The sequence below is a fragment of the Heterocephalus glaber genome, unplaced genomic scaffold (assembly GCF_053883595.1).
Source record: "Heterocephalus glaber isolate CG9 unplaced genomic scaffold, H.glaber_assembly_v1.0 deba00001547, whole genome shotgun sequence".
NCBI classification, from domain to species: domain Eukaryota; kingdom Metazoa; phylum Chordata; class Mammalia; order Rodentia; family Bathyergidae; genus Heterocephalus; species Heterocephalus glaber.
Genome location: NW_028258340.1, coordinates 12860763 through 12883336, shown reverse-complemented (window position 1 = coordinate 12883336; position 22574 = coordinate 12860763). Strand labels below are relative to the sequence as shown.

The window sequence follows — 22574 nt, the reverse complement described above, 5'->3', positions numbered from 1 at the left end:
TCATAATCCTCTTTTTTTCCCTCAGCAAAATGTGATTTTTATAGAGGTTATTCTTTTGTCTGTATTTATCCACTGGCTACAGAGTTAATATTGGAATATTTTCTGCTTATTATATAGTATTTGACACATGCCTTTTTATAATTTCCCCATTTTTTCTTTATATAAACTAAATTTAGATCTGCAGATATTTTGGTTCTTCATATTGCTGAATTCTGATTTATTACACCATCATATTCTGCATAGGAATCAAGAGTTTACACATGATAAGAAAGCTATTAACCTATTACAAATATTTAATTTACATTTTAAAATTTAAGTAGAGGATTTTTTAGTCCCTTGTACACGTTGACATGGGTATGACTGTAGCACTCAGATTTTCTTGCTTCTGCTGAATATCCAGAGAAGGTTTGAATATGCTTTTGCTCTTGAAAATAGAGATTTTTGTCTCGTTTCTGTAATGTATGCCTTCTCTCATCAGAGGTGCATTTCTTAGCAGAGTTGCAGTATAATATAGCACTTCACCCTTTATGTGTGGTTGGCAAAGCAGAAGGAAGGTGTGTGTGTGTGTGTGTGTGTGTGTGTGTATGTAATTGTTTATATACCATTTCAATTTTAATTGATATAACTGAAAATTCACGTGCAGATATATGAACTAAAGCAGATAGTTTCCTTGTGCATTATTCCCACTTTGCCCCAATAATATTTTGCAAAACTCTTGGATAATACCATAACTAGGAAGTGGAGTTTGGTACAATCTACCTATCTTATTAAAACTGCCACAACTTCACCTGATGTCTCCCTCTCCCTCTCCCTCTCTCTCTCACTCTCCCCCCTCCTCCCCCCGCCCCCCTGCTCTCTCCCCCTCTCCCTCTCCCTCCCTCTTGTCTTTGTGTGTGTGTGTGTGTGTGGCTGTCTATCACTAAGTTCTCCAAGTTCTATACAGTTGTATCACCTATGTAGGTTTGTGTACCCAGTATCACAGTCAAAATACTGAATGGATTCCTATGCCAAAAGAATCTAGCCTGCTGCTTTATTATAACTGCATTTCCTTTCTGCTTCTCAGGCACCATCTCCAATCTGTCTTCTATAACTTGTCACTCCAAATATATTATATAAATTAAATCACATGGGCATATAACTATTAAGAGTTGGATGTTTTTCCCACTCAGAAAACTCCCTGGAGAGTCAACCATGTTGTTGAATATACTAATATTTTGTTCTTTTGTATTGCTTAGCAGTATTATATGTGTATACCATAGTTTAACCATTGATCTATTAGAGAGCAAAGGGGCAGATTTCAGCTTTTAGCTGTTGCAAATAAGCTGCCTTCATATCCTCATACAAGTTTTATATGAACATAAAGTTTTATTTCTCTTGGAGAAATACCCATGAGTACAATTGCTGGGTCATATGGTAATTGCATGTTTCGTAGAAAATTCCAAGTTGTTTCTTAGAACAGCTGTACCATTTTTGTACTCCAGTGGACAGTGTATGAGTAATCCACCTTTTTTACATTCTTGCCAGTATTTGTTGCAGTCACTATTTTAAAATTTTAGCCATTTTGACATATATAATGCAATCTCATTGCGGTTTTAACTTGCATTTCCCTGGTAACTAATAATGTTGCATATTTTTATGTACTTCTCTGCCATCTGAATAGTCTCTTTGCTGAAGCATTTGCTAATGTGTTTTGCTTGTTTTTAATTTTTTATATTAAATTTGCAACTTCTTCGATTCTAGATACCAGTCTTCTGGTAGATATATATTTGGAAATCTTTTAGCCTAGACTATGATTTGACTTTTGATTTACAGCATATTTTATAAAGAAAAAGTTTTTTTCTTTTTAAAATTTTATTGATTCCAATTTGTCAATTTTTCTTTAATAGTTTATACTTCTAGTGTCAGTTCTAAGAACTATGCCCAAGCCTCTATCCTGAAGATTTTCTATTTTTTATTTTTAAGTTTTATATTTGGATAGATGATATATTTTTACTATGTTTTATGAAATGTGAATTTTATGTCAAGGTTATTTTTATCCCCTATAGATTTTCAATTGCTTCAGTCTCATTTGTTGAATAGGCTAACTTTCTCTATTGAATTGATTGTAAAACTTTGGAAAGACTATCAGTTAATGGCCTGGGAGTGTCATTCAGTGGTAGAGCCCTTGCTTAATATATAGGAGGCCTTGGAATCCATCCCTAGCAGCACTACACACACACACACACACACACACACACACACACACTCACACACACATGGAGTTGAGCATGTTTGTGATTTATTTTTGAGTTTTGTACTTTGTTCCATTGTTCTATGATTCATTACTTCTCACAAACATCATGCCACTTTAATTACTGTCACTGTAATACATAGTGTTTCTTAAAATCCAGTAGAATAATTCTTCACACTTTATTTTTTCAAGATTATATTAGTTAGCTTAATTTCTCCATATAAGTTTTAGAACCAGCTTTCTGAGTCCACATAAAATATGCTGGGATTTGTTTAGCTTACAGATCAGTTTGAGAATTTTGACATTTTTACTATAGTAAATTTCTAATTATTGCACAGTTTTAATAGATTTTCAAGTACCATTATCAGTTGATTGTGACACTTTCTTCTGGACTACATGGTTTCAGATGGGATGCATATTTTCACTTAATGTAATATTTCCTTATATCAAATGTGTGTTTTCTCTCTGGCTGATTTAATTATTTTTATCTTTGTCAACATTTAATTATGGTGTGTTTATGTTATTTTCTTGGAATTTATAAGGTTTGGGTTCATTCACCTTCTTGAACCTGTATGTCTGTGTCTTTTGTCAAGTTTTAGAAGTTGTAGCCGTTATATAAACACTCGTTTAACCCCATTCTCCTCTCCTGAGACTTGAGTTACAAATACAAAATTTTGTAAATTGTTACGCAGATCTCTGAGGATTTGTTTATGCTTTCTTCAGTCTGTATCTCTCTCTGCTGTTAGACTCGGTAAATTGTACTGATTTTTCTTTTAATTTCACTGATTTTTGTCTTCTGTCATCTCTATTTTAGTATATTGTCCATCATGAAGTTTTTAATTTTGGGTGAGTGTGTGTGTGTGTGTGTGTGTGTGTGAGAGAGAGAGAGAGAGAGAGAGAGAGAGAGAGAAAGATTTCTTTGTAACTCGTATTTCTTTGCTAATATTTACTATTTATTCATTAGCTTCAAGAAAATTTGAAATTATTTATTTATTTTTAAATGTATAACTATTATCATTCACTAAACACACACATATACAAAAATTAAAATTATTCAAAGAAAAACAATGCAAGGGAAAAAAACTATAATAATATTCAAATATAATAGAACTCAACCAAAGCAAAACTGAAATGTGCTTAAACATTTTTCCATATAATTTAAAAAAACATCTCAAGCATTAACAAAACATCAAAGGATGTGATTTGTTTCAGAAAGATTTTCAAAACTAATATTGAACAAATAGTGGTCTGGAAAAAAATTCTAATTAGCTAGTAGACTCCGCATTGGCCAAATTTTTTTAAAATTTAAATTTCAATACTGTCATGTGACAAGGGATGGAAATATAACCTGAGAAATATGTTATTAGGAATTTCATCCATGTGTATCGCGAAGTACCACACAGAGTGCCAACTTCTAAGTGCAAACTGAGAAGGTATACATCAATCATCTGTGGTTGCCCCTTGATATTATCCAAATACGCAGTTAAACACGAGATACATGAGGCTACCACTGGCATAGCAACACACTGTTCCACAGTAAACTTTTATAAAAGTAGGATTATGCTCTAAAAGATGAAAAGCACAGCATGTTATGATAGATATCTAAAACAATAACAGTCATTGATCACACTATCGAGTACTGTGTACTATACATAGTTGTATGTGTTTCTTCTGAAAACACACCCTTCTCTCCTTTGATCTCAGTGACTCTTCCTCCCCAACCCACTGATGTGCTCCAGCGTAGTCTCTACCTACATCTCTTCCTATAGTTTTAAACACAATCTATATATGGATTCTTTCTAGATTCCAGCCTGTAACTCTGATCTCTCCCCTTCCCCTCCTGCTGCCCCTACCCCTTTGAACCTTTTCTTCCTATTTCAAATTATTCATTATTCTTTTTAATCATTTTAATCCTTAATCACACTCAGTTTCTCACACTAGAGAAAGTATTTGGTATTTACACGTGTGTCCTATTTATTTCACTTAAGAGGATGGCCTCAATATGCATCTATTTAGCTATAAATGTCTCTAGTTTCTCATTCTTTATGGCTGAGTAGTACTCCACTTTATAAAAAAAAATAGTCTCACAGTCTCCTGGTTGCAAGCGGGCGGAGCGAGCCCGAGGGAGCAGGGCGCAGACACCTGCGACAGCTCTGACCTCACCGCCAAGCTGGCCGCTGGTGGGCGTGCCCCCGGAGGGGGGGATTCTCCTAGAATTGTAGGTTGCTTAGTTCTTAGTATGCCAGGTAGTTGTTCATTGTATATTGAATATTTTTCTCCTTTTTTATATTGTGCTTTCAGTGACAGTTTAATTTTCAATATCTTTGTGGTATTATTTTGATTCATTTGATTTGTATGTTATTACTAGTGTTCCCACCGTTCCCTAATAGTGCTGCCTGAAAAACTGCAGGTATTGTTTTCTAGGCGTGGTTACTGATGTCTTTTGGTGGGGATGTATGATGAGATCCCTATACAAGTTCTCCCTGGTTGAGTAGGTCCTCTAGGAAGAGAGAGATAAAGTCTGAATTGTGGGGCAGTGAGGTTTGCCTTGCTATTCCAGTTGCTGTATCTAGATCTCTTTTATTGGTTCTGCTTCCCTTTCCAGGTTTCTTTCCATGAGGAAGAAGAGGCTTGTGTTAGCAGAGACAAAAAGAACTTCCATATGTAGTTGCTTGCTGCTAGTGGTTCTTTTGGTTATTTTCCCCAACTACTATGATCCCTCTTGGAAGAAAAGGAGGTTACCAACAGTTAGGGAAGGAGAGTCGTTCTGTTTATCATTTATGATTGTTAGACTTCCTAGCTGATCCCCATGGTGGGTGCCGTCAGGCTCACATAATATTTTCAGAGACATTCTCATTTTATCCAGGAGAAATGAGCCTAACTGGGCTGCTTTTGACTTTGAGGTCAACAGTCAGAAAATACTGGGTCTGAATGGCCTTCCTCTGTTGGAGGATTATAAAGCACCCTATTCCTACTGTCCAAGCAGTCCTGGAGTCCTAAACCAGCAAGCTTTCCTTTCAACAGTTTAATGATTCTCCTTTGCTCGACTTTTGTACCATTTTCAGGGTATATAGTTGTGTTTAGTGGGGAGTAACATGGAAAAATGGTTTCATGAAATCTTATCCAGACCAGAATTTGTATTTGTTTCTGTACATTATATTATAAAAACTTTGAAGTCTAATGAGGGTTATTTTCCACTATTGTTTAAATGATATATATTGGTAAATATTTTCAAAATTGAATAATCCAACTGGTTCCACAATGTTTATGAATGGAATGTGTTAAGAAAAGACAGTTTCTTGGAGTGAATATCATTTTTTTTTTCTGGTACTGGAGATCGAACTGAGGATGTTGCACTTGCTAGGGAGACACAGTGCCACTGAGCTAAACCCCTGGCAAATGTCATTTTTATTTCAGATTTTATGTATAAAGATCAAACATGAAATACCTCTTGTATTTATTATGGAGTCAGTCCTCAGAAGGCAACTCATAGATAAATTAATTTTTTAATTTCTATCTTTCTATAAATCATTCTGGAATTCCAAAGATGCTCTTGTAGATACATGATATAATTAGTGATTTTTAACATTTTTTTCCTTGTACTGCTAAAAACTATGCTCCTCTTGCACACTTAAGATAGCTAAGCTTTTCATCATTAATTTGAATAGTTGCAAAGTTGTGATTACTTATATGTATATTACTTATATGTAGTAAATGTTGTTTTAAAAAATAGGTGTATACCTCCTTAAAATATATCTAGCAGAATGGCAATAACATAGTAATTTGTAAACAGTTGAAAAATTTGCCCCATTTCTTTCTGCCCTTAAATTTGTAGTATTCCATTCTTTTTTTTTTTTGGCAGTACTAGTGATTGAATCTAGGGCCTCACACATGCCAAGCAAGGGCTCAACCACGAAGCTATATCCTCAATCCCTAATTTTATATCTACAGCATCATATTGTCAACCTTTTTTGGTTTGAATTTTTTTCATAATCGCCAGGGATAAAATGCATATGCAGATTTTTATATAATTCATGCACTGTGTCTGTGTAGATGTACATATGAATATATGTATATATTATGCATATAAATATGTTTATTAACAGATTTCTTCTAGTCAAATATATACGTTTTTAACATTTTTATGAGTGACACTAATATAGAGTTTAACCTCTGTCAAATTGATACTTAACATAAAAGTAATATCATTTAGGTAGCATGTTCATGGCTGTTTACTTATTGCTTAAATGGATTCTACATGACTTTTATTGCCATTTTAAAATTTTTGATGTAAATATTGAAAAATTATCTCCGTAATGAGTAGATTGAAGCAGACGGATTTTATTGGAGTAGTGGTTTCCAGTTTTTTGAACTCTTTAAATTTACCATATATGGCAAAATTAAGCAGATATTTATCAAGTATTTTTAACAGTTTGTCAACAAACTCAACTGTATACGCCTATCTCAATATTGGTAGAAGAAAACTGGAAATCATCTTCATGCACATAGATTTCTTAGACATTTTGGTCATTTACTTTCTCAATATTAATACCAGCATTTCTAAGTTCCCTATAGTGTACTGTCTCAGAAATGTTTCTACTTCAAAACAATAAATAAGAGTTAAAATAAGGAAAGATGTGATCCAGCTGCCCTTTTGTATGAAACATTGGAAGAGGAATTGTGAAGAAGGGAATAAGAAAAAATTGGGAATATTAATTTGCTATTAAGATGCCATATCTTATGAATGAGTCAAAACTGGAAGATGCTTTTCTACCAGAAGATAGTCATGTACCTTTCTGAGCATTCCTGAGTTTGAAGACTGCTTCCATTTACCAAAAATGTCATTGTCATTCTCCTCTTCAGAGATTACTTCAACTGTAGCCATTAGATTGGCACTTCCTCTGATGGCTAGCTAGATAGTCTGCTGTACTTAGATTTCAGCTGTCTTTATATGTTTTTATGTGTATGGAATCAGAACAGTTTTCAAGATTTTTATACAAGAGTAAAGTAAATCAATAGGAGAAGCAGATAAATTGTAGTGTATAACTAAATCCTCAATATGGAGATAGATTCTCTTTCTCTATGTTGACTTTGTTGTCCCTGCCCTCCCCTTCCCCTCTCACCTCTATCTCCCATTTGTTTGTACGAGAGAGAAGTGTGCAGATTGCTAAGAAATGAATCCTAAGACCATTTTCTATCTCTAGTGAGATAGTTTTAAAACAAATTTTTGCCTTTACTTTTCATATTATGTGTCTAATGGGCTCCTCTTTCAGATCCAGTATTCTCACGGTTGATGCAATTATGTATACTGAAGTACTTTATTTCCTTTTCCTGGCACAAAGTTATAATCTCTCTTAGATAAGAAAATTGGTATTTCTTAGACAGTCTTGACTGATCCTTGGATTACTGTATCTATAACTATCCAATGTTATACAGACACTCACATATAAACACATATCTCAGCAAGAAGGCCAGAAAATATTATTTGTTCGCCACTGCATAAAGCAATATTTGAAATTGTTTTGTTCAGATATCCTTATTTATCCATTTCTTTCGGTATGCCTTTATGTATGTATGTATGCATGTAATTGTATTTTGGAGATTGTGTATTGTGAGGAGTAAATGACTTAATGCATATTTCTTGCACTCAAACTAGGAACTAAATAATGATCTCCTTTTATGTTTATTACTGGTGTTATTGTTATGTTTGAAGCCTAACAAAATGAATTCTAAGCTTTGCAATCAATATCCAGACCGCTGCTTAGATAAATCATGTAAAATTTTTGAGTCTTTGGCTTCTTTTTAAAAACAGAAGTGATAATAATTCCCTAACTTTTGGAAATTTTGTAGTACCAAACAGGTTAATACTCTTGTATTAACTTTGTAAACTATAAATGACTATTCAAATATAAAGTGAATGTATCCTTATGAAATATGCATATGACAATTTTTGAAAAAACATGTATGAATTATAGTGAACACTTTAGGTTAGAGACACATGTGAAGACTCCAATTGTATAATTTTGTACTTAGATTTTGTTTTATACCCCAAATTATTTATATGTTACAGAATTACTCCTTTTATTTTATCACATTTTAAATCATTCAAACTGTTTTACTTTATTAAGGTCAGTTCCACCTTTTCTGAGGAAGGTCAAATAACATATTGTAGACTTAAGTGGACCAAAAATTTCAAATATTTTTTGAGTAACCTAAATACTGAAATAAGTATGTAGCCTCTCAAGGCTAAATATTTAAGAGAGAATAAATACTATGCACTTAAGTGCATAAATTCTGATTTCTTTGTTAAAAATAAATCTCATTATCTTGTTTCCATATCTTTATTTTATTGCAACTATATTATCAGTAAATGTGCAAGGAAACTAAAATGTGTTTCAACGAGTTAAAAGTGTCTATATATGTCCCTCTGGAATTAACTAAGTAGTTATTATGATTATTACAATTAATTACGTGGCCCTTTTTCTCCTCTCAGGTTGATTCCATCTTGTGATTTGGAAATTGAGTCAGTAGTTGATTTTGGCACATTAGTTTCAAATAGTAAATTACATTCGAAAGAGATTACTATTAGTAACCATGGCACAGTTCCAGGTAAGTGCTTGCAATTGTATAAATTCGTTTACATTTTTAGATGAAATTATGTCTTTTTAAATGTATATCTTGTGTTATTAGTAGATAGATTCTCTGATTCAATAATACATCTATTATTTGAAATAGCTCAAAACCAAAGACCTTTAAGTAGTATGACTAAAAAGAACAGAAAATACAGTAACTCAGGAAAAAATAAATCTGTCTACTTACAATTCTTTTTTTTTTTTGGTACCGGGGATCGAACTCAGGACCTTGCTCTTGCAAGGCAGGCACTGGAACCATTGAGCTAAATCCCTGGCTCTGTCTACTTACAATTCTGATTAACATAGCTGACTCTCAGATGACTGGTGATGTTCGTATGGGTAGGAGCCAGGAAGGTGTCATAGAAGTGATATTGTTCTGTTCTTATAGCCACCTAGAGACAGAATTAGGGCATGATGCCTTCCTAGCTGTGTGATATGGGACAAATTTCTTTAAGGATGTTGAAATTGAGATTCTTTATAATCTAGAAGTAATAAAATGTATGATGGTTAATTATGTACACACTTAGAGTTGTGCATGGTATCTGGCTTATCAGAGGCTCTCAATAAATATTTGTCCTCTTTCTCTGTCACAGTCAACTTTGAATTCACATCACAGTCTCTAGAAGATGTTTAGGAATTCTTTTGTTGAAAGGATAAATGCTTCTTTCTTCTTGAAATTCTCTTCTCCAGGCTGGGATTCAGTGATGCTTATTGTGACCTAAGAGGTTCCATGAAATTGTGTGTGTGTGTGTGTGTGTGTGTGTGTGTACATGTGTATGCATTCATACACACTTATTCATTGATGGAATAAAGTAGGCATAAAATCACTTATATTTTCAGTCTTTTGATTACATGGTCAGGATCACAGTATGCAAGATTGTTATTTCTCCAAATGTAGTATGAGGACAACCTCTAGACAAGAGAGTGCTCCCCCACCCCGATTGCTTGTTGAATATATAAACCAGATCTTAAATCTAAACTTCTTTCCCACTAACTGAGGTTTGTTGACTGGGACTGCCTGATTGAGCACTGGCAAGTATTAAGACAAAATCAATCCATCACATTACTGATTTCTTCCTAGGGTATAATAGAATAAAACTGATAATTATTCCACATTGAATGTTGGTCATTTTGCTTTCAGTGCTTTGTTTTCTTCTTTCTTATTAGTATATATTTGTGATGCATAATAATTTCATTAATCTTGAGGAATTTGTGCATATACGTATCTCATCTTTAGAAAATAAACTAATACAAATAAAAGTCTCTCAATCATGTATCATTGTGATATATCTATAATCCCTAATAATATATGCTTTTTATTCTAAAATCTCACAAAATTTTACAATTTTATTACATGTGAAAGCTCTGAGTAAAAAAGAAATATTAATTAAATTTTAATTGAATATATAATATTACTTAATGAGATAAAGGAAATAAAATTAAGCTACATATCTGGGTCCACGTATTTAAAGAAAAATAATCTACATTGTCTTTAAGTATTATAGGATTATTTTGTGACCATGCAGTGTTGGTACTAACTGGGTTAGGTGTATTTTAATTGAATACTGTGAAATGTGAATTGCTCTTACCTTACAAACAAACTGAAACAAATTAATCTTCCTCAACAGCTGTTTGACTTTTGAGAAGTAATGTTTTCCAGCATATGTTTTTTTGTTTGTAAAATGGAGACAAATTACTGAACCTGTATCGTATGGTCTTCATGAAGATTCAATTGTATTAATATGCAGAGTTCTTAGTGTAATTGTCTGAACATAGCAAATGGGTAGTATCTTTTACTTGTTGATAAGAGTTAAATTCTAAAACTAAGCTCCCATTTGTAGGGTGACCCAAGTATCTACCTACTGAAACTGTAAATGTAACATTGTAAGGGTTGAGATGTAAACTATCTCTCTTACTCTACTTAGGTATGTTTAACGTGGAATACCGCGGTCACTTACCTATCCTCATTTTTCCAACCTGTGGTGCTGTGAAGCCTGAGTCTTCTATGACTATCAAAGTAGATTTCTGTGCAGACCAACCCAGAGTTGTAAATGAAGTGGCAAAGTAAGTGTGTGCTATGCTTCTGTAATTATAATATGGTTCTCTTTCCTCTTTCACCCTTCAAATGTACCTTTGTTTATATATTACTTTCTTTTTCTTTTATTTAGTATTCATTCTTAGAGATGCTACTATTTTCCAAGCACTGGAATTTCAGTAGTGGGAAGAACTAGTGGGTGGGGCATAGATATATAAAATAGGAGCCTTTAGTTTGGATTTTGTGTAGTTAAGGGAAGAGTCCAGGAGAGCGCTCCACTAGTAAGGGAATAATTGAGTTATACATTTATCAGCGAGGAGAAGTTAGCCAGCAAATAAGTGACGTGATTAAGTATGTGTGTATGTGTCTGTGCAGAGCAAGTAGCAGACTTGAAATACTAGTGGTGAAAGACAGTATTATATATTGAGGGATCTGAGGCAATACAGAATCAGAGATGTGCGGAGTGATGCAAAATGGGAAGAGGATCTGGGGAAAGGGGGAGGGAAGGGCAAGAGGGAGAGGGGGAATGAAAATGTACCCGTTTCCCAAGATGAATATAATTATAATGTATTGAAAACACATACTAAAAAAGATGAGATCAGAAAAATAGAACGACATGAGATTCAGTAAAGGACTGTAGGCCAAGATTTTTATGAGGTATATCTAATTTCATTAATCGTATGTGCAATTAGTACAATTAGTCATCACCTGTATTTAACAGAATGAAATAGAAAATACCAGAATGCATGTCCCATCGCAAGGGAAATGCTGTTTTGTAAATCATCTTTCTGTTTTTTAAAATTTGTGTGTGCTACTACATTGCAAAGGAAAATATATCTCTTACTGGAAAGTTACAATCATAAATGTATGAGAAATAGTTGTGAGCCCTGATAGGAGCTTAGCTTTCACTGTGAAGTCTCAGGAAGATTTTAAGAAGAAAATGCCTTGATTGGCTTACATTGGAAAAGTCATCCTAGTAGAATTGTGCAAAAGAGATTAAGGTGTACAAATGGGGAAGGTGCAGCCTGACTAGAAATTATAACAGAACAGCAAGAGGAAAGTTATAAAGGCCAGAGAAAAGGCACAGATTGGGAAGACTGAGAGAAGTGTGCAGACTGAAGATATGTTGTGGAGGTAGATTTGTTGAGTTCTTTATAGGGTCAATTCATAAGTGAGTTTTCCATCTTTGTTTTTTCCTATAATGAATTAGGTCACATACGTGTTATTCTACTACATAGATTCGGACAGACAGAAGGATCTGATAGCCACTGGCATATATGTGAAAGGAACTGCTCTTAGGTTATTGACTTTAATTATAATGTGATTTTATAAATTTTTTTCCATATATTTAGAAGAAAAATAAAATATATAGAATTTTAATTAAGATATTTATGCATATGTATATTTCATTATCTTGTAGTGTGAGATTGCAAGGTCGTCCTGACAAACACTTGAATATTAAAGCTCATGTGGTCCAACAGATTATTGAATTGTTAAACCTGAGTGATGAGAAAAAATTGGAATGCATACACTTTGGCTCTGTTTTCTTTGGAACATCAAAAATTGAACATGGACTTCTATATAATAATAGCCCAGAACCTATAAATTGGGTAGCAGTAATGCAAAATGATTGTGTTGGAGAAGAATTGGTAAGTAAACGGTGCAACATTGATATAGAAGGTATTAGGCCTTGAAAGAAATTGTTTTGAATCTACTGATAACCAACAAATACTTTAATTATTCTAAATGTATTTTAACATGGGCATGTAAAGGTGATTTCATGTGTATCCAAGGGTAACCTTAAATATCCAGTAAATTAAGTTAGGATCTGTAGTAATGTATATCTGAAGTAAACCAAATAAGCGCTTCTTACGGATCAGTGATTAATTGTGGAGATTCCTATTTCCATTAATTTTTCAACAGTTCTTTAAATTTTATCATGCGCCTTAGTCAAGTCTTAGGTTTGTGTTACCTTAAAGACAGATATTTTCTGTTATCTAGATTTTGACATTTCAATAACTGTTTTGTCACCTTTGTTAAAATATTTTTGTTTGTCTTGACTTAATTTGCTTTTATTTCTGATTTTATATTACAGGGTGGAAATATTCAACAAAGAACAGATTTTGCTTTAAATAATCTCACCTATCTAAACAAAATAAAAGCTATAGATACTACCACTATTGTCTACTGTGTTCCTAACGAAGGGATTTTACTACCTCATCAAAAGATTGTAGTTGCATTTTGTTTCAGGCCAAAGTAAGCAAAAACTGATATTATTTTCATGTCTAGTATTAATGGAAATTGTATTAACCACACTTAAACTACATTGATTTTAATAACATCATAGTAATATTTGCCAGAAGGCACAAATTGGTTTTTTCCTTGTTACGTTTCTAAATGTTTTCACCATAGTTAATATTACTTTCAATATTTGTTAATATGATACTACATGCTTGAGGTTAAGTTAAAAATCATTCCAGACTTTATGGAACTGGAATGTTGGAAGTACAAGTTTGTGGCTACCTTGGGTGGTAGTCCCAGGCCAGTTTGTGCAGCTATGAACTTCTTGTTCCTGCAGGGATAGTCAGGTGATTGCAGTATGTTATAGGTGCCACCCCATAGAATTCATTGCTCCTGGCAGGGCAAAATTCTTCACTGAGTGTCATGAGTATTAAGCATACAATCCCTGGTGGGATCAACTATTTTGTTTGCTGAAATCCATAAAGATTTTTTATACGTGCATATATGTATTTACAGTTCTGTGTACTTGATTTTGTTATTTAGTTTAAAAATATTTTTGGAAATGCTGTTTTAAATAAAATAGTAACAACTGCAATGACACCTTGGTACGTTGCAATTTATGTCAGGAAGTGATCCAATTGCAAGCTATGTATACCTTTACTTGTGAGAAGGTTATGTTCAGTGCACTCCTGTTTTTGTAGCAACAAAGTTACTTGGTCATATCACTTGCCTGTTGAAGACTGAATTGTATTTTAATTTAAGAAGGCCAGTATATCAAGCACTAGTCCTACATGTACAAGAAAAAATTTCCTTATTATTAATGATACCTTCATGCAGGAAATTTCTCTGATGAATTTATAAAATTTTAACACACAATCTTTTCAATTTCAAATATTTTTTTCTACGCCAGCTTGTTAACTTCATTTGAGAGTCTAGCATGCATGAGTATGATTTGAAGTCTTGGTTAAATATGTTTTGGTAATGCCATTTATATTTCTGTTTAATATTACATTATTCTGTGTATTTGAGTATTTGTTGCTGGAAGAGTGGACTTCCAATCCAATGAGCATATTTATGATGTAACTCATGTCTATCTTTGTTTCCTACTTTCTTCTTCCCATCCACCCTTTCCTGTTCATTAATAAAATTTTAACTTTTAAACGAATCTTATAAATTATTTGTTGTCCACAAACAAAAATTTGGCTGGCAAAATGCATTTACTCCACCAAGGAAGATAAACATTAACAGACATGTTCAATTACTCCCAGGGGTAAAATAAAATATGATTACTATAGAGAATTGATCAGATTTCTTAGTCTGCAATGAATTTTGCCTGGAGAGAAAATCCTTTACAAAGAAAGTAGCATTTCAGCCAGATCTTGACAACTTCCTCTGCTGAAGTTACTTTTCTTGTGGAAAGGTTTGCATGAAATCTTTTCTTTTCTTTTTTTTTTTTGAGCTTTATATTCAGTGATCTTCTGTCAAGTTTCTATATCAGTTCAGTAATTCTGGAAAATGGATAATGGTTGTATTTTTATTTCTTAACTTTCATTTGCTTGCATAGATTTAAGGATTGGCTTGATAATTTATTTTGAGAGGCAATAGACTGTTGTTTTTGCTTTAAAAGTGGAAGTAAAAATGATTAAAATGCTATATGTATATATACAAGTTCCCCAAGATGAATGTAATTATGTATAGAAAAAATATACTGCTAATAAAAGAAAACCTGACTGTGATTTTTTACAGGCTAATAGCTGATTGTAAAATGGATGTTGACCCTTTACATAGGCAAGATTATGCTCTCTTTTTGAGATTTGAGACTGTGGGAAGTAAAGATGGATTTTTGGGAGATGATGACTCTAAAACTATCAGAAGTAAGTGCAAAATTAATAAAGTAAAGTAAAATTGTTTAAGATTTTGAACATTCATATTTGTAGAGGCAACTTATTAAAAGTATGTAATTATTAGTTTGAACAGAAATGCAAACATATGTTATTTGTAGCATGTTAAAAACGAAGTCAACCTTGGACTCACCTACATAATAATTTTCCATTTATATGACTTTATAATTTTAAAATGGCATTAAATAAACAGAATTTAGAGTTTAGGGAATTAAAAATGGCTTTATTTTATTGGTATGCCTATGTTTGTTCTTAGGGCTTGGTATGGAAACAAATGACCCATTTCATCTCTACCATACTTTTAGTTCTCTTAAAATCTCTCTATATAATAACAAAGAACAAGACCCAGAGATGTAGTAAATAGAGTGTATCACCCTGTCATGAGATATTGATAAATGCATATGTTTTTCAGGTCACATGTCAAAATGTATTATGATTTTTACATTCTTGGCTAATATTGGTTGGTTGAAGTAAAGAAAAAAGTGGAACAGAACTTGACATCAGTTTAGCAAGACAAGTCAAGGTTAAAACAAAGAAATAGGCAATTTAGAAATCAAATCCAGAAAAATGAACCATTCCATGGAGGGGTAGGTTCATTTTAGGTACATAGGTGTGTGGAGTCTAGAAAGTTTGCAAATCAGTATGAGTGATATCTAGTAAAATTTGACTGTTACTAAGGCAGAAATTTATTGCTGTTACCATTTATGTCATGGTTTATGACATTGACCTATGTCTTCAGAGAAGATTTTTATGAAGCACACAGGTAAATGTAGCTTTGAATAGCTAGAGATGGAAATCCTAGATTTGCCTTAAAGGTACCTTAGAGTCTAGAATTGGATGAGAAAAACACCAATGAAGAAATGTGAATTTTTTTCAGTTCTAGTTACATCACTTTTTGCATAACTTATTTCATCCAACTACTGTCTATAATCCTTAGTTCTCATCTTGTTTTACTGTCTGAAAATTTTTGTTTATATTTGCTCCTAGTTTATATTCCATTGTCCATTTTTTTGCTTAAATTCTTTTATTGGTACATTTTAGGTATACAATATGTTTGCATTTATTGGGTGGTTGTACCTGTACATGATGTATCTTGGTTCTTATTTTTCCCCATTACCTGTGCGCCCTTCACTCCCTCCACCCTTCCCTATTTACATAGACTTTGTTTCCATTTTTTTATTTTCTCATAATTTTTTCTTTCCATTGTCCATTATTTTAATCACTTTTTCATGTACATTTAATTTTTTGTCCCATATTACATACCGATTAAGTGGAAAAAACTGTAATTGTATTTCATTTAACTTTCACCCTACCCTGGATATGCATATGAGACCATGGATTTAAAAAACACACCAAAGAAAACATGCTTTATGTCTATAACCACTGACTCATGATAGTTTCTCTAAAGTGTTTGACATCCCTATTACATTCCCCCACTTATTCACTTTCTCATAATCTCAGGTGAATATCACACACCTTTATTCTTTCCTTACTCCTCCAGTCCTTCTTCTTTTGTCTTCATTCTAAGGTTGCAAACACATTGTGGTACTTCATATTGCCAATAGGATATCTACTAGACCTGTCAACCTTAACATGTTCAAATGGAATTCTTGTTTTCCCTCAACCTATTTCTATGTTTCCTGACTTAAGAAATTATATTTGCAACATTTCATTTATTCAAGCCAAAACACTTAGTAAAATTGTTTATTACCTATTCATGTTTCTATCCTCCATAAAATCTTTCAGAAAATATTATTTACTGCACCCTCAAAAGTGTATCCATAGCGGCACAGTTTTTAATAGCTAAAACTTGGAAACAGCCCAATTGCCCATCAACTGGAGACGGGATAAAGAAGATGTGGGTTTTTTTTTTTTATAAAATAGAGTACTACTCAGCCATAAAGAATGAGAACTAGAGACATTTATAGCTAAATGGATGCATATTGAGGCCATACTCTTAAGTGAAATAAATAGGACACACATGTATAAATACCGAATAGTTTCTCTGGTGTGAGAAACTGAAAGTGTAAATAAGGATCAAAATGTATAATAGATAATGTGAAATAGGAAGAAAAGGTCCAAAGGGGAAGGGGAAGTGGGAAGCGTAGAGGAAAGGAAAGAAGGGAAAGGAATAAATATGAGAAAAGGAGAAAATGGAAGCAAAGTGTTTGTAAATAGGGAGGGGTGGAGGGGTTGAAGGGAGGGCAGGGGAATGGGGAAAAAATAAGAACCAAGATATATCATGCAAAGGTACAAATTCCCAATGATGAATGTCATCATATTGTATACCTAAAATGTACCAATAAACTTAATGAAAAAAAAGTGTATCCAAAATCTGACCATTTCTCATTAGTCATTTACTACTCTCCCCTAGTCATGTTGGGTTCCGCAGGGTTTTTTGAACATGTTAAGCAAGTTCCTATCTTAGATTGTTTGTCCTTGCTGTTCTCTCTGCTTAAAATATACTTTTCCTGGATGTTCACATGAATTTCTTCCAGATTCCCTGTATACCTTTTCTCAAATGTCTCCCTAGAAGAGAGGACATTTTGGCCATCTCCACATAAACCAACATCCTGAAGACCTTGTATTTTCTTTGTCTCATGTGATTTTACCTTTACCAATAGCGACCATTTTCTATGAAATGCTATGAATTTACACATATAGTTTTTTTTTTTATTATTATCGATACTGCTTGCTGGAAGGTAAAGTCAATGAGATCAAAGTCTCCTTTCTTCTCTGCTATATCCCCATGGCCTAGCAGGGTACCTGGCACAGAGAAGGTTCTCAATAACTTTGTTGAATGAAAAGATTGAATGGGCTACCAATTTCTCTTCAGGTCTTTCAAATGACACTGTGTGGATTAAACAAATATATTTTGGATTCCTCAAACACCTTTTATGTTCAATAGCTATTATTGCTTTTCCAGGTGATCAATTTCAGAAGGTGGAATTAGCACTGACAGGCTCAGGAGTTCCTGTCTTGTTACATTTCCATTCCGGCAAATTCTTTAAATTTCAACCTTGTTTCATGGGTGAACGTTCAGATGTTGTGTGCATTGTACAAAATCAATCTGAATTTCTTCCTGTGACATACCATTTTCCAAAAACTGCACATTTTAAAATTGATCCTAATAGGGGAAAGATCAATGAAGGCTGTATCCAGGTAAGACAAGTTTTCTTTGCTCTTTTTCCACATTGCTTCAGACATTTTAAGGTCTGCTAAATTGCTGTGTAGAGGATTAAAAAATACATTTGTTCTACTGATGCTTATAAATGTACCTCTCATATGGCCTAGGATTAGTTATGAATACTTTTGTACATATAGTCATAAATAATCTGTGCTTATTTAAGTACCTGTCAAGTGCCAGGAAAGTACTTGAAATTCTAGGGAAATTAAAGAAGTGCAAAACATGGTTATTGCTCCTAAGATGTTTTAATGTAATACAGAATTTCCAGACATACACAAACAGATATTACTTAAGAAGAATGTAGAACATGGTAAAAGAGAACTGTAATACTGTGATATAGAAAGCCACAGAGAGAACAGTGTGTGTTTATGTACAGCTAGATAGAAAGGTCTTAATGGGACAATAGCATGTTCATGACCTTGAACGTTGAGTAGAATTTTGAAAAGTGAAACTGATGATACTTACCTGGTCTAGGTCTTGTTCTGCTGGTGCAAAGCAGTAAAAGAAAACACCAAGGCATTCCTGTGGGCACCAGGCCAACTTCTACATATCAAGGGTTATTTTACTTATAATTGCTACTTGACCAACTCTTTTCCATATCCTCCAAATCAGGCATTGGAAGGACATGGTCTGCAGACCAAATCCGGCCTGTTGCCTCTTTTTGGTCAATACTGTTTTGGGAACATAGCTTATTTGTTCACCTGTTTTCTAAAGCTGTTTTCATGGTATAATGACAGAGTTGAGTAGATGTGAAAAGACTGCATGGTCCATAAAGTCTGTTTTTTCCCTTTTGTGCTAGAGATTGACCCCAGGTCTGTGCATAGACAAGTGCTCTACCAATGGGCTGCATTTCCAGCCAACCCCATCAAAAAAAAACAAAAAAAACTAAAATATTTTCTGTCTTGTAATTTATAGGAAAAAATTCTGACGAACCTTGCTCTAAATGTAGCAAGCACTAGTGCTTTCAATTTCACTTCAGTTTGTTATGTTATCATCTTTTTTTCCTACTAGGTAATGACGTAGCTCATAAAGTTATTGATGGATATTTTCTTTTAATTGCAATCAAGAACTATTGTATCCATGTAGCTCCTATTTATATTTCTTGCTGCTTAATTAGTATGACCCACTCTCAATTATGATAGATTTAAAGTCTTCATAGAACAACAACAGATGTTAACCACATTATATGAAAAGTCTTCTTTTTCACTGCTTCCTAGATTTTCTTCAGTCCAAGTCTCTTAAATATATCAACTTGATTTTCTTTTCCCCAGCAACATGCATATTTTTAAGCATATCTGATAGCTGAGTCCTTAATATTGTTTTTACCTCTCTTTGTTCCTGGATTTATTCAGCATTAATAATTTTTGAATCAAGAAAATGTAAATATAGAAAGTATGGTGGTTACTGGAGAACTATGACGTCCAGAAACTATTTAGATATGTGATGAGATTATTCTTTCTTTAAATAAAATCTTTATTGAAATATTTAAATGCCATATAATTCACACATTTGATGTGTACAATTCAGCAATATGAATATATTTACAGTCATTCAACCAGGAGCACTAATTTGACAATGTTCACATTAATCCAAAAAGAAAACCCAATGTTCATTAGAAGTCATTCCCTCTTCTCATTCACGAGTTCCTGGAAATCAGGAATCTGTTTTCAATTCCTATAGATTCCCCTCTTCTGGACATTTACTATAAATATTATATTTTTACATGGCCTTTTATGTCTAGTTTATTTCCTTTATCATTTCAAAGTTCTACATTGTAGTGTGTAACTATTTTATTTTTTTTACGATCACGTTATAATCCACTGTATGGATATAACACCTTTTCTTTGCCCATTCATCATTTGAAGGGCATTAGGGGTATTTTCATGTTTTAGCAATTCTGAATAATGTTGCTGATGTTTAACTTTTTGAGAAACTCTCACACTCTGCCAAAGTGATTATATTATTTTTATATTATCACTGAAAATAATTGATCATTCAAATTTTTCCATGCCCTTGACCATATTTATTAGTATACTTTTTTTTATTAATGCTCATACTAGTGGGCACAAAGTGGCATGTTATTGTGATTTTCATTCCCATCTCTCCAATAACAGATGATGAAGAATGTCTTTCTATATGCTATTCTCCATTTGTATAATTTCTCATATTTGTGATAGGCAGATTCATGACTTATCCAAATTTCTCACATTTGTGTGTGATGTTTCATGGCAAAGAGAATTCTGGTTTCAGTTGGAGTTAGGACAGGAAATAAGCTGATCTTAAAATAGAGAAATTACCTTCTATTGTTAGGTGGGCCCAGTAGAATCATAAGAGCCCTTAGAATCATAAGGATCCTTGTTCTTGGGGTTAGAATAAACATCAACATTAAAATATTGTGATATCAGAAATATTTTAGTGTCTTTTGCTTGCTTTGAAAATGGAAATGGGGGGCCATAACCCAAGGAACCAGATGTCTTCTAGAAAGAAATACAGTTCAGAAGACACCTAGAATTTAGTCCATTCACATTTGTGTGAGACTTCTGACATACACCAAAGTTGAAAAGCAATTTGAAGTGTTTTAGCTCAAAAATTTTTTAAATAATTTGTTGGAGCAAAACAGGAAACTAATGCAATATCTTTTGCTAATTATTTTTGTTTTTAAATTTTTATTTGTATTAGTACATGTTTGCACTATGTAATGATTACATTCATCTTGGGGAGTTTAGTACGTGCATATAACATCTTAGTTCCTTCCTTCATCCCCTTCCTCTCCCCTTATTCCCATGTCCCTCAATCTTGGTCTCCTCCCTTTTTGCAAAAGATCTACCTCCTTGTTTCCTATTATCTATCTTTTATTTTTCTCTTTAATTTACTATACTTTGGGTTTTACGTATAATGGAAACTGTGATATTTAAGCTTATATGTCTGATTTGTTTCACTTAACACTATGGTATCAAGGCGCATCCACTTTTTCACAAGTGACATGACCTCTTTATCGCAAAGTAATACCCCATTGTGTATATATACCTCATTTTGTTTATCCATTCATCTGTTGATGGACATATAGGCTGCTTTCAAGATTTAGCTATTATGAATTGTGCTGCTATTAAACATGGGTAGGCGTGGATCACTGTAATACAATATTTTTAACTCATTTGCGAGGATACCTAGTAAGGAAAGAGATGATTTGAATGGAATTTCTAATTTTTGGTTTTTGAGGAATCTTCACACTGACTTCCATGGGGGTTGTACATTCCTATCAGCTCTGTGGAAGGCCCCCCACCCTTCAACCTTACTAGCATTTGTTATTATTTGATTTCTTGATGATAGTCTTTTTTTCTGAAGTAAGATGGAATTTCAGTGATATTTTCATTTGTATTTCTCTGATGACTAAAAATGTAGAACATTTTTTTCATGCATTTATTGGCCATTCTTCTTCTGAGAAGTGTCTGGTTATTTCTGTAGTGCAGTTTGATTTGGTCTTTTATTTTGGGGGGCCTAAATTTTTTCTTTATATATTCTAGATATTAGTCCTCTGTCTGAGGTGTACCTGGCAAAATTTTTTCCCATCTCATTGGTTATTTCTTCAATCTGTTGGTTGTTCGATTTGCCATGCAGAAGCTTTTCAATTTGATGTAATCCCATTTGTTGATTCTTTATGTTATTTCTTGTGCAATTCACATTCTATTTAGAAAGCCCTTCCATATGCCAATGACTTCAAGAGTTTTACATACTTTATCTCCAAGTAGATTGTTTTAATATATAGATATTTCATCAGTTTCGATTATAGTTTGTATATAGTGAGGGATAGGGGTCTTCTGCATGTGTAAGGGCAATCTTCCCAGCACCCTTTGCTAAAGAGTCTATCTTTTCTCCAGTGTATGTTTCTGCCCCCTTTTTCAAAGAACAGGGAATATATCTATTTTGTGTGTGTACGGGTACATCGTATATTCTGTTTCATTGATCGACAAATCTGTTTTTGTGATAGTACTTTGCTGTTTTTATCACTGTAGCTTTGTAATGTAACTTGAAATCCAAGATCGTGATGCCTCCTGCTTTGTTCTCATAACCCAGGGTAGCTTTTGGTATTCTGAGTCTCTTCTGGTTCCATATGAAGTTTTTGTTTGTTTTTTGAGACATTGTCTGGCTATGTAGTTCAAGCTGGCCTTTAACTTGCTAAATACCCCAGGCTGGCCTCACATTTGCAGCAGTTCCTGCCTCAGCCTCCTGAATCTGGGATTATAAGCCTGCTCCACCATGCCTGGCTCCATAAGAATTTTTTGATTGTTTTTTCTAGTTCTGTGAGGAATGTTGTTGGCATTTTGATTGGAATTGCATTAAACTCTAT

General features: G+C 33.4%; 1 protein-coding gene across 17 annotated transcripts in view; it reads left to right on the top strand.

Annotated features, from left to right (window-relative positions):
- Positions 1-22574, top strand: part of Cfap47 (cilia and flagella associated protein 47) — a 512210-nt gene that overhangs the window by 3602 nt on the left and 486034 nt on the right. For all 17 annotated transcript variants that reach the window (XR_015442441.1, XR_015442442.1, XR_015442443.1 and 14 more), the window contains 6 exons: positions 8724-8839; positions 10788-10926; positions 12318-12546; positions 12993-13153; positions 14885-15012; positions 17966-18201. Coding sequence is in view for 14 of the 17 variants with exons in the window: in XM_087189881.1 (XP_087046007.1) it covers positions 8724-8839; positions 10788-10926; positions 12318-12546; positions 12993-13153; positions 14885-15012; positions 17966-18201 (1009 nt within the window). In the remaining 3 variants the exon portion in view is untranslated. The remainder of the gene's footprint in view (positions 1-8723; positions 8840-10787; positions 10927-12317; positions 12547-12992; positions 13154-14884; positions 15013-17965; positions 18202-22574) is intronic.